This window comes from Equus przewalskii, chromosome 25, assembly GCF_037783145.1.
Source record: "Equus przewalskii isolate Varuska chromosome 25, EquPr2, whole genome shotgun sequence".
Classification (NCBI taxonomy): Eukaryota; Metazoa; Chordata; class Mammalia; order Perissodactyla; family Equidae; genus Equus; species Equus przewalskii.
Window position 1 is genome coordinate 18,657,451 of NC_091855.1, and position 19,496 is coordinate 18,676,946.

Sequence of the window (19,496 nt, forward strand, 5' to 3'; positions counted from 1 at the left end):
AGGCTTTTCCTTGCTATTCCTTCCTACCTCACAAGCTCTTGGTCTGTGGTTTCCTCTTTCTTCTGCTGAGGGGAGGTGAGGGTAGAGATAGAAAAAGAAGAAGAAGAAGCCAGAGGACACACTACTTTGATGGCCCAAAGACTGTCAAGGGGAGGTGTAAATCGGGATGAAGGAAAACAAGACATGAAGAATCTCTGGAGATTCTTCAATGATTCTCACATGGTGGATAACCAAGGCATGGCCCAGTTGCCAGGACACCAGGGAACCAGAAATGCAGTTAGTGGGAGGTGATGACAGCAAAGCAGCAGGCAAATCTGATACAAAGGCCTCTACAAAGAATTACACCCTGTGGGAGCACCACAAACTGCTTGAGACTGGGTATTGACGAGAAGGAGTGGGCGTTGAGTGTGAGATCTTGAATCAGGAGGCCCACACTCTGTTTCCAGCTCCGTCATCAATTTATGGGAGGACAACAAGCAAAAGATGAATGTCAGAGATGTGGCTTCATCAGCTACCTATGTGATGGGCAGATGTTTGTGAGATGCTTTGAAATCTCTAGATGAAAAGAAAGGCCAGTAAAAACTATTATTTTTTGGAGTGTTGATCACACAGGAGCCAAGCATCTTTGAGCTCCCGTATTAGAATCAGAGGCCGGTCTTTTCATCTTGGGTGGACCAGTCCTTGGAGATCTGTTTTCTAACAAACTCAGTTGAGAGCAGGGTCATTGTTGAGGTTTTTAAGGAATACAACCAGAAATCTCATCACTAGAGTATTAGGAATTTCCAACCAAGTTCCAATAAATTTTCGGTGTGGATACATCCTGGCCTGGCCTAACTTGCCTAGAGGGATGTACAGGCTATGACCTGATAACACTTTTCCCTCTCCGTCTCTTTCTGGAGCCCTCCTTCTCTCCTTTACATGGGCATAAGGTTATTTAGAAACTTTGACTCATCAAGGGACACTTGGAGATTCCAAAATGATCACCCCAATTGTGGCTCTCCATCTCCCACCACTTAGCCTTTTTGTTTTTTTTTTTAAAGGAAGTAGTTAAACCAGATCCTTTTTCTTTCTATTTGGCAGGTACATGACCCTGGTATTTTTCTCTGTTCACCCCCTTGTATACTTTACTATAAATATTCCTGCCCCTCTCCCTCCTCTGGTCTGTTCCACATACCAACTAGATTGTCATTACAAAGGGATATGTTGGTCATCGGGCTCTTAAAGTATATTCCCCTTCCTGATCTCTCCAAAGCTAACAGACTGACTAGACTCATAACAGGACTTTAACCCAAGTCTGCAACAAATGCTTACCTGTCCTGAATGACCTAAGCAGCAGCCATCTCAGGTCACAGTCATCACAGGAACAGATATTATTTTTCTGCTATTGCACAAAGTAGACAAAGTTTGTCTAGCTGATGCAGAATGGATCACTTGATAAAGCCAGAGCTGCTTGTAAACCCAGAAAAATCTCAAGAATGGGCATGTGACTACTAAGCATGCTTTAGGGGAGGATCTGAGCTAAACCTATAGTATCACAAATAGCATGGATAAGATCAACATGGACTTATCTCCCAAATCCCCAAATCTGAGGATTTCAATGTCATTTACAAACTTCCAGTAGAGATAAGATTAGGACTGATAAAAAGGAACACTACTTCAAACATTTGGTAATAAATGCACAGAACTCATTATCCAAGGAGGGAATGTAATCAGAATACAAAAAAGATCAGAGCAAATTTATGAATTGCAGAGCTATACGTGAGTGAACTAGCCATTTCTCAGCCATGGTTCTCTATCAGAATTCCAGCTCCCCACCCTGGTTCCAGGAATTATTCCACTTCACTAGGTTGGAGTAGGGTTCATGGATGTGTATTTTATTTTTGCAAATCTCCCTCAAGTGATTCTGATTCATAATCAGGTTTGAGGACCACTACTTAAATAACCTTTCCTCCAAAGTAACAGACTATTGAATGGACTATAGGTCTGACCCAGCCTTGTAATCCAAATGGCCTAATTGTCAAACTGCTTGGTTAGTGAATGACAACTCAGACAGACACAGCTGGTATCCTTGTGACATGGAACAAACTCCAGAGCAGCCATTAGACTCTGGCTCCACTGATCAAATCTAGTAGTATAATAATTCTCTGGTCCCTGGCTTATTTAGAACCTTCTCCAAGATCTGTGACTTTCCCAACTCAGGAATGAATGAGTTGGTGATTTTTACAACAAGGTACTACCTTTGGAAAGAAATATTCATATTTGCCTACCAAAATAAGGTGCAGACTTCTTTAAACATTTCCTTTGTGGCTCTTTTTGCATAGGATTAAACAGAGGACTAGCATTAATTCATTCAGTAAATATTCATTGACTGAAAATTAGATACATACATTATGCTAATAGTTTGTTGTTGAGGATATAAATAATAACATCGTGGTAAAACAGGCCAGATGTGGTCCCTAGCTTCTTAGATACCTAACAGTCTCTCAAGATTTTTTAATTTTGTTATAGTGGCTGGGTACAGTGAAACAGCCATCCCGGGAAACTCCACCTAAGGGTCATTCTCCTCTGTTAGGAACACAGCATTTGAGTTCTTCAGAAGGTAGAGCTAACCTGAAGCCAAGGACAACTGTAAAAGGAGATGTTCATCTTTCCTTCTTAAATGTACCTACAAGTGAAGGATAAAAATGAACTTCCAGGGGCCGGCCTGGTGGCGCAGTGGTTAAGTTCTCATGTTCCACTTAGGTGGTCCAGGGTTCGCCAGTTGGGATTCTGGGTGCGGACATGGCACTGCTTGGCAATCCATGCTGTGGTAGGCATCCCAGTCCCATGTATAAAGTAGAGGAAGATGGGCACAGATGTTAGCTCAGGGCCAGTCTTCCTCAAAAAAAAAAAGAAAGAAAGAAAGAAAAGAACTTCCAGAGATGAGAACTATATCTTATTTATTACCTTTGGATTCCCAATATCAGATACAGTTCTTTGTGCACAGTAAGTATTCAGTGTTTTTGAATGAGAGAATGAATGAATAAAGCTTAAATCTCAGTTCTGCCACATTTGTATACTGTACAAGTCACAGAATCTTTCTGACCTTCTGCTTCCTCATGATTGGAACAAAAACTACCTTGCCTACTTGTTATACAATTAGAAATCATGTTTTAGGAGCCATTAGCACTGTAGTGTCATAAGGCAGGTACTCAACAAATGGTTGTGGTGATGGTACATGATTGTTACTCTGACAATGGGTAACCAGAAGCTTCCAGAACTAACTTGTATGGTCAAACTGACACCTAGTGGTGCAATCTTAGAACACACACCAAAAGTGTAGTCAATTGCTGGTTTGAAACATATTGGGGCATAACTAGAAACTACTAAGAGTACCTGCTTTGGGGCCAGCCTGATGGCATAGTGGTTAAGTTCTGTGCACTCCACTTTTGTGCTCCAGGGTTTACAGGTTCAAACCCCGGGTGTGGACCTACACACTGCTCATCAGGAGATGCTGTTGTGGCGTCCCACATATGAAAAAATGGAGGAGGATTGGCACAGATGTTAGCTCAGCAACAATCTTCCTCAAGCAAAAAGAGGAAGATTGGCAACAGATGTGAGCTCAAGGCCACTCTTTCTCAAGCCCAACCTCCCCCAAAAAGAGTACCTGCTTTGCACAAGTAACATGATTTAATCCTCACTAGTGACTTTCAATCCTGACTGCATGTTAGAACAACCTGTGAAGCTTTTAAAATCAGACTGATGTCTGGATCTCACCTTCAGAGAGTCTGACTTAATTTGCAGGAGGTGTGGCACAGGCTGCAACATTTTAAAAAGGCGATTTTAATACGCAACCAGGTTGAGAACCACTGCAATAGACCCAGGAGATAATTATTCTTCTTCCCATTTTACAAATGATGAAAGTAAAGCCCAGAATGATCAAGTAATTCACACAGAGTCACGTAGTTAGTAGCAGAAGGAAATTTGAACTTGAGTCTACCCTTTTTCTGCTACATCACGTTATCTTTGCAGAGGCTTTTGGAAGTCTGATATGCTCCACTTAGCTTCTGTCCGTGTGAGTCTCAGACTCAGGCAATAGGGAATTCCATGACTCTATGGGGTGAAGCATTCCAAACAACAGTTTGGTGTTGATGGGGTAGCATGGTCTAATGAAGGCACTGACTTCCTGAATCCTCTCTCTAGACTCCCTCTTTCCAGAGCTTTAAATTCCACTGCTCGATTGATGGATAAATGAGCAACATATGGTTGTCTGACTCTGAATTGGATAGCTATAAGACAAATTTAAAACTTTTTTTTCTTTTCTGAGATCAAGGACATGTTGGAGAATTAGAATTGATTAATCATCCATAATTGAGTTCAGGAAAAGAGCTGCCTATGCTGCTTCTGCCCTTACCTGTTTGGCCAGAAACAGCAGAGGCGAAAGGCATCAGCAGGTGAAGAAAATGAAAGTGTCTAAATCCTAACATCTGAGACTGTGTCCTCAATTGGCCTCCCACAGCGGTCCTGAGAGGACAGATGATCTTGAAAGGCATGAGAAGCAGAGGTCTCTCTTTTTTTATAGATACCCAGTGTATTTTATTTATTTATTTTTTGAGGAAGATCAGCCCTGAGCTAACATCTGCCACCAATCCTCTTGTTGCTGAGGAAGACTGGCCCTGAGCTATCATTGGTTCCCATCTTCCTCTACTTTATATGTGGGATGCCTGCCTCAGCATGGCTTGCCAAGTGGTGTGATGTCCACACCCGGGATCCGAACTGGCGAACCCCGGGCTGCCTAAGCAGAACATGCGAACTTAACCACGGCCCCATCAGGCCGGCCCAACAGAGGTCTCTTTCAAACCCATCCTGTAGAGAGTGCCAGCACAGTCCAGACATGGAAAATGAATGGGGCTTCACTGGGTCAGTGAGGAAGGTGACAGCATTTTAGAGATGGATGGGATCCAGGCCACTGCCTGGCTCAATGACTTGCTAGGATGATTTCCCTTAATTTTATGAAGAATGTTTCTTCAGTTGGTGCTGGGCAGCACATGAGAGCACGCTGACGGGTCCGAGGTTCAGCTAAGTGGGCAATATTCTAGAAATTCACCCTCTGAAAAGCCTACATCAAGGGTCACAAACTGTCAGCCCAAGGGCAGAATTTGGCTCACAAATGTTTGGTGGAGTGTTAGCTTACAATGTTTTTAATATTTTTATCTTAATTGCTAATATTTAAGACTTCATGTTTAAAATTTGATATAAAAAATCTTGGATTTTTTTTCCATGAGATGTAATGTAGAGAGCCTTGACTGTCCTGGTCACTGCTGTATCCCCAGAGCCTAGAACAGTACCTGGAACATAATAACTGTCCAATAAGTACTTTTCGAATTGATGTTTTTCAAAAAATAGTCCTATGAAGTAGGAACTATTGTCATCATTTTACAGTGAATGAAAGAAATCTCAGAGAACTTAAGTAATTCAGCTAAGGTCACACAATTGATAAGTAGCAAAATATTTGGACTCAGGTGTGCTCGACGTCCAAACCAGTGTTCTGTCCACTATGCCCACTGCTCAGCAGCCTATACCGGTGGACCTTTTATAGCCATGAAAGGCTTTCAATTTAGACTCTTTTAAAAAAGCTTGATTGAGATATAATTAACACACCATACAATTCACCCAATTAAAGTGTACAATGCAATTTTTTTTGTATATTCACAGGGTTGTGCAACCATCACCACAATCTAATTTTAGAACATATCTGTCCCCGCTAAAGGAAACCCCATTAGTAGTCAATTCCTATGCCCCTCTCCCACCCCTCCTCACCGTTCCCATCTCTCTCAGCCCTAAGCAACTACTAGTTTACTTTCTGTCTCTAAAAATTTGTCTATTCCAGAAATTTCATATAAATGAAATCATACAATATGTGGTCTTTTGTAACTGGCTTCCTTCACTTAGCATAATGTTTTCAAGGTTCAGTCATGTTGTAGCATGTATCAGTACTTCATTTCTTTTTATTGACAAATAATATTTCACTGTATGGATACACCAAATTTTATTTATTTATCCATCAGTTGATGGACATTTGGGTTGTTTCCACTTCTTGGCTATTATGAATAATGCTGCTATGAACACTCATGTCAATTTAGATTTCTGACATTATTTCAAAAGTTAGTCATTGTAACTTTTGTGTTAAAAGCAATAATTTAAGTGTATACCTTAAAAATTTACCATCATCCGGGCCAGCCCCTTGGTTGAGTGGTTGAGTTCTCACGCTCTGCTTTGGCGGCCCAGGGTTTCGCCAGTTTGGATCCTGGGCGCGGACATGGCACCGCTCGTCAAGCCGTGCTGAGGCAGCGTCCCACATGCCACGCCTAGAAGGACCTGCAACTAAAAATACATGACTATTGGGGCTGGCCCCGTGGCTGAGTGGTTAAGTTTGCGCACTCCACTGCAAGCGGCCCAGTGTTTTGTTGGTTCAAACCCTGGGTGCGGACATGGCACTGCTCATCAAACCACACTGAGGCAGTGTCCCACATGCCACAACTAGAGGGATCCACAACGAAGAATATACAACTACGTACTGGGGGGCTTTGGGGAGAAACCGGAAAAATAAAATCTTTAAAAAAAAATTACCATCATTTAAAACAATTCAGTTTTGACACTTCAGTTTTTAAAAATATAGCTGAAGTCTCCAAGGAGTCAGAGTATCCAGCTCACTCCTGCCCTCTGAGAGGCTATGATGTCGCCTCTGACAAATACGCCCATTTTATCCAACTAGACAACAAACTCCTCCAAGTCAGGAAAACTGTTATGCTTCCCGGTATATCCGTGATGACTAAATAATACATGTATTTGGTAAATATTTGCTGACAATATAGATCATCAAGAAATGATGGGGTGGGGTGGGAGGATTAAGTGATAACCAAGAGGAGGTTGTGGGAAGAGAGAGAGTAAATTCCAACACAGATGCTTTCCAAATTCTGACCTGAAACCCCCACATTGCTGTTGGACTTGTCGGGGAGATTTCTGTTGACGTAGTTCGCTAATGGATGCTAACTTAGATGGAACGCATCCACTGATAAAGACATGCATCTTGGTTGAAGAACGGAAATTTTCTCCAGATCTTGACCAAGAGGAGGTCAGCATGGTGTTTCTCCCACATGCTGGGCCAAACTGAAGCTTCCTTTTACGGCAGGATAGGGAGCAATGATTTGTCTAACGAAGCGGTGGAGTTAATGAATGTCTGTGGCAAAAGAAAAGGAGAGGAAAGAGGAAAAGAGGAGCAACAGAAAGGAGACAACTGAGGCATTCTTTGTGAGAAGAGAATCTCCTACAGATGCTTCAGTCAGGAAGGACAGGCAAGGCCCTTTATAAAGGATGTGTGGAACTCTTAGAGTATTTTGTCATTATAACATCTTGTTAATATGAATACATAAGCAAAAGCATGAGGGTAAGGAGAATGGAGGCCAGCAAGTGAATCAATTAGGGAACAGGAGAGGAAAAAGGAGCTGTCATAGACCCCTGCCAAGCCCATTCCTTCTTCCAGCCTTTTTTCCTGTCCTTTCCCTCACATGGAAGGTCCTCCCTCCTCTCTAAGTCTTGTACAGTCTCTGAGATCCAAGCAAGTTCCGTGTCTTCATGACCACTCCAGTGCCCCCTTCCGCTGGATGCCTACAGCACATTTTCTGTGTGCCACACAACTCCTACTAGGTTAAGCACATTGTCTTTGGAAGGTTCTTCTATGCGTGTCTTATAAGCCCCCTTGTAAACTCCTCGAAGATAAGAGCCATTTCTTCTGCTGTTGCATTTCCCACAGTGCCCAGGGCTCAATAGACCTCTGTTTGACCTTGCTAACTGATTGACTGAGGAGTTCCGTTTGGCTTCCTTGTTCTTGCCAGCAACGCACAGTGCACAATAAAGTCCTTTCACTATGAGATGACAAAGTCGAAGCTAGAGGGGCCAAGAAAGTATTTGTACAGAATTATTTATTGTCTCGAATGCCTCATGGTAGTCAGATCCCAGAATTCTCAGGTTTGATAGATGTGGAAATAACTTTGATATATGTAGTAGTGCTTTTCGAGTTTGTGTTTCACTTGGATGGAATGTGTAAACTAATAAATAAAAACACGGGTTATATGAGTCAAGAAAAGAGATTTTCTGTTACGCAGTTAACTGATATCCTCTAAAGTTCTTTCTTCCCCCATGTTCCATAGCTACTAGGCGTTCATAGTGGGAATTATTTTCATCATTGAATGTCCCAAAGCTTTTTAATATAGGGCATAAAGTGCAATCAATATTTAGAAAAAAAATCTGGAATCACACTACTTTGATTCTGAATTTCTCCTCTTCTATGGCAATTTTTTGGGTACCATGTGCTCTTACAGAATCCCATCTTATGACACAGATACAGTTTGCAACTTTTTCATGATGCCTAAATCTTTTCAGCATTAAGTACATGGAGCCTCGTGAGAATTGCTAATAGTCCTTGTGACACTGCTGAGATGATTTCCAAGTGTTCACATTCACCCACGCAGAATGGGGTGGGGGAAATGATTGTGCTGGTTTGGTTTTCTTGTAACAGTCTAGTGACAAGGCTCCTTCATTGCCCTGTTGGCTGCAGTTAAAGAACCTGCTCTAGAACAGGTTCTAGAACAGGTTCTAGAACAGGTTGTGGGTTAAAAAAAATCATCTAAGCTGTTTCTTTCCTAGACCAATGAGATTCTAGTTTGGGTTTCAGAGGGCTCTTTATATCGCTTGCGAAAGATTCTGGGTCTTTCAAATTTATACTGTAGCAAAATTTGGAGCTCTGACCTACATTTAGTAAATGACCGTTCCAAGATCTGGAAAAATATGCTCTATCATCTAATGTGATGTCAGTTTTCTTTAACCCTTTGTGTAAATGGTGCACATTAAAAAACTAGGTAGGGGCCAGCCCGGTGGCACAGTGGTTAAGTGCACACATTCCGCTTTGGTGGCCCGGGGTTCGCCGGTTTGGATCCTGGGTGCAGACATGGCACCGCTTGTCAAGCCATGCTGTGGTAGGTGTCTGATGTATAAAGTAGAGGAAGATGGGCATGGATGTTAGCTCAGGGCCAGTCTTCCTCAGCAAAAAAGAGGAGGATTGGCAGCAAATGTTAGCTCAGGGTTGATCTTCCTCAAAAAAAAAACACACAAAAAACTAGGTATACTGTTAAATAGATTCTTTTTTATAATGACAAAGAGATTATACAACCTCAAATAAAGAGACAGAATGTGACTGGGTCCGCTGATGCCTGTGTCCTGGAGCAGAGAAGGGCTCATTCTAGAAATGATCACCTTTCCTTCCAGGGGAAGAGGACATGACACTGGAAAAAATTTCTCTCTGAGTATTTACCCAGCTAGAGATCTGGGTTGTCAGATCCGAAAGGTCCCATTGCAATCCGTTTTTCCCAGGTGGTGCGTAGATCTTTGACAAGTGACGAGTGACCTCTTCTTCTTGTGTTTAGGTCCAGGACTGGACTCTGTGACCAGGGATTTGGTGTGCGGGGCCTCACTGGCTGCAAAGAAATAGAAATACATGAGTGCATATGTCAAACGTGTTCTCACGTGAAAGGCAGACCCAAGAAGAAAACCTGTTCAGCCATGGTTTGTCAGAATAGCTCTGTGAACTATCATACTAAATTGGAAAATAGATTCTCTAAGTTCAAGACCTGCCTCCCTTGACCCCAGTGAGAAGCCTAATGTGGAGAATATGGCTGAATTGTCCATCCAAGAAGGCTTGAGATCTGCATGGTGATCTTTGGGGTTAGCCTGTGTTTTCTCTGTCTTTGTTGTTATGCAGAAGTAGCAGCAACTATAGGACACTCTTATAGCTATGATTAAAGAGACTTTTTCCTGGGATGTGCTGAGGAGGTGGATTCACTCAGAGTGAACAGCCCCCAGGGATACAGCATTGCTCTATTTCAACCCTGTAAACCAATGTAGTGATGACCAGGGTTGAGCTTGTACCTAGGCTAAAGCATTCCCAGGAGTCTAGGTAGTTCTCATATCAATCCAGATTTCTGTATGGCTCCAGGGAATAGTAAGAGGGATATCTTCATCCCCAAGTGAATTCCCACCTTAGGGTAAAAGTACAAATGGAGGGGCCAGCCTGGTGGTGTAGTGTTTGGGTTCACGTGCTCTGTTTCAGCGGCCTGGGGTTCACCGGTTCGGATCCCAGGCATGGACCTACATACCACTCATCAAGCCATGCTGTGGTGACATCCCACATACAAAATAGAGGAAGATTGTCATGGGTATTAGCTCAGCAACAATCTTCCTCAAGCAAAAAGAGGAAGATTGGCAACAGATGTTACTCAGGGCCAATCTTTCTCACCAAAAAAAAAAAAAAGTACAAATGGAAGCCCATTTACCATATGTGTAAATATTTAAATGTTATAAATCAAGCTAACAAATGGTTAAGTAAAATAGATTCTATCTCCTACCTTGACAAGGAGACCAGGCTTGAATTTAGAGTTTTAGATTCCCTGGAGTTCCTCACCATAACATGGTGGCTCAGGAAAGCTGACCTGCGGTCCACCCATCTCTTTCTCTTCCCAGCTCTGTGCCACACTGTGAGGACCTCACACACACGTGTGGGAACTTCAGACTGCATGTCCAAGCTCTGTTCACTTACCCCTGCAAACAACCACCTGTTGGCCACCCCTTGAGTCTAATGGTACACATACTTGCAATGATGGCCACCCTTAGGAAGGCAGACCAGTCCACTAAAGCCCTAAAAATGGGCAGGAAATTCCAGAGTCCTGGGTACCCAGAGTGTGTGGTCTATAAAGCTGGGTGTGGGCTCCAGCAAGGCATACCCATTTGGCCATACTCCTTGCCATATGGGGAGGCATGTGGCCAGAGGTCAGAGCTGAGCCCTCCAAGGCTGCGGTCCCAGGACAGGGGTCCTGCCTGCTCCAGTGTGTCACTGGTTAGGTTATTGCTAGACATAAAATTACTTTGCAGAAAATCTCCCACTCCCCACAGTGCCCACCTAACCAGTGATGTGACCATAGGTTGTACAGGGCCATAGGTTGATAAGAAAATGTCCTATGGTGCCCAACACTGAAGCATGTTGGTAATGGAGGAAAAACAAGGTTCGAAATGTACAGGGCTAGAAGCTAGTTTATGGAAATTCCACTAATCATCACATGTATACAATTATAAAAGAAGGATTTAGTTCTTACTAATGCTTAGTCAAAAAAGTTCTCTCCTGATAATGCAGCATTATAAAAGCACCATACTTTTTCTTTTTTGATAGGAATCAAGCAAAATAGAATATATCAGAATTGGGTATTTGTAGGGAAAAAACTTGTAGTGGTACCACAAACAGTGAGTTTGTCTTTGTGTAAATATATCTTCTTTTTTCGTTAAATAAATAGGATAATTTTTATTATGCTTTCTAATGAATTTAATGGGATTATTTCTGATTTTTATTCTTAATTATTCTTTAATTAATCTCAAAAGCCTAATGCCAGCATTTGATATATGCCTTCTCACACATTTGCAGAAAGAATACCATGCCTCTTATATTTCTTATTTCACAAATAACTTTGAATTTCAGCTACAATTATATTGCATTATTGCTATTTCAGTAATAAGAACCAACAAATTATTTATTATCTTGTTTTACATTACTTAAAAAATGGATAAATCAACTATAGTAGACCATATTTTAATTCTGACTTTCAAGATGTACTCCTCTATTTATCAATTATTTTTATTGTATTCTTTGAATTTTATACTTGAAATGAAAAATTAAGTCATGATGAAAAGTAAGTCTGACCTACACATAAATGTTTGTAGCAGCTTTACTCATAATCACCAACAACTAGAAGGAACCAAGCTGTGCTTCAGTAGGTGAATGGGGAAACAGACTGTGGGACACCCATCCAATGGATTATTGTTCAGAAGCGAAAAGAAATGAGCCAACAAGCCACAAAAAGACATGGGTGAACCTTCCTAAATGCATATTGCTAAGTGAAAGAAACCAGCCTGAAAAGGCTGCATAATGTATGGTTTCAATTATACGACAGTCTGGAAATGACAAAACTAAAGAGACAATGAAAAGATCAGTGATTCTCAGGCGTTTAGGGGGAAAAGGGGAGGACGGAACAAGTGAGGCACAGGAGATTTTTAGGGCGGTTAAAAAAAGGATACAGAAATGGTAGATACATGGCATTGTGCATTTGTCAAAACCCATTGAACCATACAGCATAAAGAATGAACCTGAACGTACGCAAATTTTAAAAAATCATTTCAGAAGTCAGGGGATCCCAAGAAGGAATGCAGATGAGAATATAACTATAACCTCAATTTAAATACGTATTTTTGTTACAGATAGTGTGATGATGATAAAAAATATTTTCAAGCATAAACATATGGTATATTAAAGTAAAATTCTGTGTGGAAGTTATTTCAAAAGGGAAATGTAAATTTAAAAAAGATATTAAAGGGGCCAGCCCGGTGGCGCAGCGGTTAAGTTCGCACGTTCCGCTTCTCGGCGGCCCGGGGTTCACTGGTTCGGATCCCGGGTGCGGACATGGCACCCCTTGGCACGCCATGCTGCGGTAGGCGTCCCACATAGAACATAGAGGAAGATGGGCACGGATGTTAGCTCAGGGTCAGGCTTCCTCAGCAAAAAGAGGAGGACTGGCAGTAGTTAGCTCAGGGCTAATCTTCCTCGAAAAAAAAAAACAAAAAGAGATATTAAATTTTCAACTTTAAAGAAGAAGAGCTTGTTTATTTTATTATTTTTTTAATGGATAATGGTGGATATCAAACTATTACAGTATTTAGATTCAATTGTATGCATTTAAGAGTGGTGTAACCAATGGAATACTACTCAGCCATAAAAAAAGACAAAATTGGCCCATTCACAACAACGTGGATGGACCTCGAGGGTATTATGTTAAGCGAAATAAGCCAGTCAGAGAAAGACGAACTCTATATGACTCCACTCATAGGTGGAAATTAGTATATTGATAAGGAGATCTGATCGGTGGTTACCAGGGAAAAGGGGGGGTGGGGGGAGGGCACAGAGGGGGAAGTGGTGTACCCACAACATGACTAACAAAAATGTACAACTGAAATCTCACAAGGTTGTAATCTATCATAACATTAATAAAAAAAAAAAGTAAAAAAAAAAAAAAAGAGTGGTGTAACACTTCTAATTTAAAATATCAATATGTAAATGCTAGAATATGTAGATGTTAGACATTAGACCCTTTGCATCTATTTAAACTTAAAATGAAAAGACTTTAGATGTCAATTTAAAAGATGAAAAGGTGGCATAGCTTTTCAAAGATGAAGACGTGCATTAAGAGGTGACATAGCTTTTTTAGCGGGTACATAAGCAAAAGAGTTGGAAGTTCAACATCCTAGATAGCATCTTTCACGATGTATTGGAGGACTTGGCCAACTTTTTCCGTAAAGGGTCAGACAGTAAATATTTTAGGCTTTGAGGGCCAGACAGTCTGTTTCAAAACTGATCAACTGGGCTGTTGTAGCATGAAAGTAGCCATAGACTCTTTGTAATGAAAGAGTGTGTCTGTGTTCCAATGAAAGTTTATTTGTGTGCACTGAAATTTGAGTTTTGTGTAAATTTTATGTCAAAATATTCTTCTTCTTTTTACTTTTTTAAACCATTTAAAAATATAAAAATTACCTTTAGTCTACAGGAGTATAAAAAACAGGAGGCAGGCTGGATTTGGCCTGAAGCCTGTAATTTATTGACCTTTGGTTTATAGTAATTTGGCAAAATAGTCTTACAAATTGCTAGGAGTCAGTATTGTCAAAGTTGGACTGTAATCTCTCTCACATTTGCCAAAGCAAAGGCCTATATCCTTGAGGCCTTAGGCAAAATACTTCAGAAATGTATAAAGTAAAACATGGAAGGTCTTCTATTGCCAATAATTCCATTTCCCAGATGCAACTTCCATCTTCAGTTTGGTATATATCTTTCCAGACATTCAACTGTGCAGACATACACATACACACACAACATATATGGTTTTAAAAGAAACCATATAAGAAAATGTATATGGGTTGTGTGCTTTTTACAAAAAAAGGAACAACATATATATTGTTATGCAATGATTTTTCAATTTACAATACATTTTAAACATCTTTCCTTATAATTATTTTTAACAAGTGCCTCTTAATAGGAATTTGAGTCATTTCCAATTTTGAAATTATAAGCAATGAGCATCAGTGTATATATATATATCTTTGTAACATGGGTGAATATTCTTACAGGACAGATTCCTAGAAGTAGAATTACTGGGTCAAAGATATGCAAATTTTTATATTGATGAAGTCATCCAAAAGTTTAACGCTACTGTTTCTCAATCTTGATACTATTGACATTTGAGGTTGGATAATTCTTTGCTGTGGGGCTGTACTGTACATTATAGAATGTACATTATAGCATCTCTGGCCTCTACCGATTAGATGCCAGTAGCATCTTTCCTGTTGTGGCAATCAAAAATGTCTCTAGACATTGCCAAATGTCCCCTAGGGGCAAAATCACTTCAGATTGAGAACCACTGCCCTGGACATTTTCTTTTTTAAAATTTTCCTCTTATTTCTTTTTCTCCCTATCCCCGTTTCAAAGACTTCTCACGTTATCCTTCCCTCACAAAGGAAAAGTACTTAAAGGAACTTGTGATTTAGTATATATCACCTGTGAGATAATAAAAAATATATACATTAGTCTGTGCCCCCAATTTCTGGCACAGATCCCCTGAAATCCTTGTAATTTCCCAAGTGATAAGAGCTCTAGAACCATCTCTTGTCCTGATGTTTGTCTTTGAGTCCATCCCTGACACAGGGTTCCTGAAACCCTTGTAAATTCATAAGTGATAAGAGCACTAGGAGCATCTTTTGTTCTAATGAGGTGACTCTGAGTGGGCTCCTGGATGGTTCCTGGTTGGAGGCTGGTCACCAGAAAGTTCAAACCATGATTAGAAACTTGGAATTTTCAGCCCTCCCCTCCATTCTCCAGAGAGGGAAGAGGGACTGGAAATGGGGTTAAGAATTGATCACGCCTGCTTGAGGAAGCCTCCATAAAATCTCAATAGTACGGGGTTCTGAGAGCTTCCAGGCTGGCGAACACATTCACCTGCACTGGGACAGAAGCTCCCGCGGTCAGGTCTCCCCGAGCCCTAGCCCTATGTATCTCTTCATCTAGCTGTTCATCTGCCTCCTTTATCATATCCTTTAGTAAACTGGTAAGCAGAAGTGTTTCCTCGAGTTCTGTGGGCTGCCCTGAGGAAGGGGTCGTGGGACTCTGATTTGTAGGAAAATCTGACAAAGTTGTAGGTAACCTGGGGACCTACTACTTGCAATTGGCATAAAGGAGAATGGGAGCAGTCTTGTGGGGCTGAGCCCTTAACCTGTGGGATCCAATGCTATCTCCAGGTAAATAGTGTCAGAATTGAGTTAAACAGTAGGACACCCAGCTGGTGTTGTGAACTGCTTGTTGTGGGGAAAAACCTCCACACATTTGGTGACTGGAAGTGTCAGAAATGAAGTGTTGTGAATGTTCTGTATGTGAAAAGTAAAAGAGACACCTAAGAAAGAAAGACATAGGAGAAGGAAAGAACTGGGTTTTCCCCTATACAGGAGAGAAAAACTGAGGTTTTTCTTTTTTTTTTTTTTCGAGGAAGATTAGCCCTGAGCTAACTACTGCCAGTCCTCCTCTTTTTGCTGAGGAAGCCTGGCCCTGAGCTAACATCCATGCCCATCTTCCTCTACTTTATATGTGGGACGGCTACCACAGCATGGCGTGCCACGCAGTGCCATGTCCGCACCCGGAATCTGAACTGGCAGACCCTGGGCCGCCAAATCAGAATGTGCGCACTTAACCACTGTGCCAGCGGGCTGGCCCCCTGAGGTTTTTCTAATACATCACCTCTCTGTTATGGTCTGAACTGTGTTCTCTCAAAATTGCTAGGTTGAAGTCCCAACACCCAGTACCTCAGAATGTGGCCTTATTTGGAAATGTGGTCTTTAAAAAGGTAATTAAGGTAAACTGAGGTCCTTAGAGTGGACCCTAGTCCAATCTGCCTGGTGTCCTTATAAGAAGAGGAAATTTAGAAACACACTTGTAAGAGGAAAGACCACAAGAAACGGGGAGAAAATGGCCATCCACAAGCCAAGGAGCAAGACCTCAGAAACCAGCCCTGCCAACACCTTGATGTCAGACTTCCAGTTTCCAGAACTGTGAGAAAATAAATTTGTTTAAGCCACCTAGTCTGTGGTACTTTATTCTGACAGCCTTAGCAAACTAACACATGCTCCTAATGTATTTTAATTTTTATTTATTTATTTATTTTTTGAGGAAGATTAGCCCTGAGCAACATTCACCACCAATCCTCCTGTTTGCTGAGGAAGACTGGCCCTGACCTAACATCTGTGTCCATCTTCCTCTATTTTATATGTGGGATGACTGCCACAGCATGGCTTGATAAGCAGTGCGTAGGTCGACGCCTGGGATCTGAATCAGTGAACTCCGGGCTGCCGAAGAGAAGCGTGCAAACTTAACCACTGTGCCATCGGGTGGCTCCTATATTTGAATTTTAAATGAAGAATGAGTGTAAAAGGCAATGGCTATCCAAAGAAATAAGTATCGAACAGTGGATTTTGGTGGGGGAAATAATTTGAGGCACTTTCCTGAAAGGCTTCAAACCATTCTATGTAGACTTGAACATGGAGTTGGTTCTATTCAACCTCTTTTCCATGGCAGCTTCTCCGATGAACAATTATTAACTTCTATAATCTTAATGTCAAGTTCCTTTGATTTTTTAAAATTATTTTCTTGAGGTCATAATGGTTTATAACATTGTGGAATTTCAGGTGTACATTATTATTTATCAGTTTCTGTATAGACTGCATTGTGCTCACTGCCAATAGTCTAATTTTTTATCTGTTCCTTTGATTTTTTTTTTTAAAGGGAATTATATTGGTTCAAAAAAAACAGAAGAGCAAGGCAGGCAATGATTAGAAATCAGGAAAAATGAGATGAGTTAGGGAAAGTGACGTTTGTTGTCTAAAAAACACTATTTTTTTAACTGCATAAGTGATATACATTCAGTGTAGTAAACCCAGAACATACAAATTAGCAAAGAAAAGGAAAATAATAATCCCCTGGAATCCCACCCTCCCAAAATAATCACTGTTAAATATTGTGGCAGAAAGACTCCCCAACTTTTTTAGTAGTATGTATGAACGTATATATGGATAGATATACACATACACACATATCCCCCAAATGGGATCCTACTGTAATACTTATTTTGTTTCCTTTTTTTCCCCACTCAATGATATATTAAGAACATTATCCCATGTCATTAAATCACATTTATGAAAATGGTTATTAATATCTGCTTTTGTAGTGAGAAGTAGAGCCACAGGAAAAGAGATGAAATTAAAGATAAGTCAGGCTCCAAAAGGAGCCTCCCAGTCTCAGGGGAAACCAGAAGACAGCAACAACATTGTTTGTTTAAGGAAATCACAAAATGTTGAAAAAAGAAAAAGATGAGGTCACAGGAAAGACTGGGAGGAGGAGATATTGTATAGGATGTGGAAAAGACAAATTTACAGCCCTCTAGCTGAGCACAGTGTCCCCCAGCTTTGCGAGCAGGGAAACACAGCTCATCTCCCCACTTCACTGTAGGATGTGTCCATTGTCTAGTGAAAACCACTGGCTTTGAAAAGGCAGAAAGCTCCCAGTGACAAACTTAACCTGCCTTCTTCAACATTTCCCCAGGGGACCTGATATCAGGGTCTTACCAGCACACACAGTCTATGTATCAGGAAGAGGGCTCCCCCTCCTATTCCTTTCTTCCAGACACGGCAGCCTAGACTAGGGTACAGGACATGGGAGGAGAATATCCATTGGTTGCAGTCCCTGCTCTGGCCCTTGGCCAGGTAACTGTGCAGAGCAACACCCAATGGCTTTGTCTGATCTGGTCCCCGCTGATTTACTCACACTTCCATAGGGCATATGCAAAACTCATCTTACTCTCCCCATCCCACGCTGTCACCCTGCCCAATTCAAGAACTTCTTTGCCTCACCCTGCTCCTAGTTCCTCTGAACTAGGCCAGTGGCACACAAACCATCATATAGGGCTTTGCTCCATAATAATAAATTATTATGATAGCTACCATTTTTAAGTGTTTAGCTCTGTACCAGACCCTGTCCTAAATGCCTTAAGTGCATTATTTATCCTCACAACAATCTTATGAAGAAGTAGGTTCAATCATTATTCCCATTTCACAGATGAGACTACCGAGACCTGAGAGAGTAATCTGACTAAGCTAACGCCATAGATAATGATTGGGAGGGACTCCATTCTGGTTGATCTGCTTCCCACAACATTTCCTGTGCACTTTCTGTGTGATAAGCAGTGTTCTAAAAGAAAGAGAAAAAGGCACAAGGAAGTCCTTTCTTTGAAGAAGTTTACAATTTAGGAAGTTTAGGAAAGAATATGACAAATACATAATATACCATACAAGACACAAGGTGGTAAATACACGTGAAAGTGTAACCATAGGCCCTTCAGGACCAGTTCAACTGACCCCATCTCTTATTAACAGAGTGATTAAGAATCCTCTTTCAGGGGCTGGCCTGTTAGCATAGTGGTTAAGTTCACGCACTCTGCTTTGGTGACCTGGGGTTCGCAGGTTTGGAAGCTGGGTGCAGATCTACATACCACTGGTCAAGCCATTCTGTGGCGGCGTGCATATACAAAATGGAGGAGGATTAGCACAGATGTTAGCTCAGTGACAATCTTCCTCAAGCAAAAAGAGGAAGATTGGCAACAGATGTTAGCTCAGGGCCAATCTTCCTCAAAAAAAAAAAAAAAGAAAGAAAGAAAGAAAGAAAGAAAAGAAAAAAGAAAAGAAAAGGAAAGAAAGAATTGTCTTTCAGTAAAACTGCAGTCATGTAGCCTGGGCATGCTCAAAAGAAGAACTCGTGACCTGAAACAACTGTGGAACCAAAGATCCTCCTTCCTGTGGAAACCAAGGACTGAGACACGACTGGAACGTGAAAGTTAGACTCTTATCAGAAGCGAGGGGTCTCTCATTCAGGAAGAGCTGGTGTTAAAATTCCTTCCCCACCTCATCAAAGATATTTAGAATCCCACCATCAATGTTTAGAACCCTGTCATAAATGTTTAAAACCTTATCATAAGTGCTCGAAGCCCACAAATCATAAACCTGTCTCAACAGTGTTTCCATGTGCCAGCCTATTCTCCCTAACCTCTTAAATTTCACCCCAAATCCTGAATTGGGGAAACAGATCTGAGGGCACACGCCCCCTGGCTCCCTGCAGATTGATCTTACGCAACAAAAGCTGATTTCTGCCCCAAAGGCTGATGCCATAATTAATTGACTTATTTATGCACATCAGGCAGAGAACCCCAATTTTGTGCAGTAACTAAAGGATCAAAGTTCTCTTGTGGTGAGGGAGATGGGAGAGCCTTTGGGAGGAG

At 41.3% G+C, this 19,496-nt stretch overlaps 1 protein-coding gene across 7 annotated transcripts in view; it reads right to left on the minus strand.

The window, feature by feature from the left end:
• Window positions 1-9,161: 9,161 nt before the first annotated feature.
• Window positions 9,162-19,496, minus strand: part of HEATR4 (HEAT repeat containing 4) — a 45,478-nt gene continuing 35,143 nt past the window's right edge. For all 7 annotated transcript variants that reach the window (XR_011532934.1, XR_011532935.1, XR_011532936.1 and 4 more), the window contains one exon: window positions 9,162-9,512. Coding sequence is in view for 4 of the 7 variants with exons in the window: in XM_070593822.1 (XP_070449923.1) it covers window positions 9,354-9,512 (159 nt within the window). In the remaining 3 variants the exon portion in view is untranslated. The remainder of the gene's footprint in view (window positions 9,513-19,496) is intronic.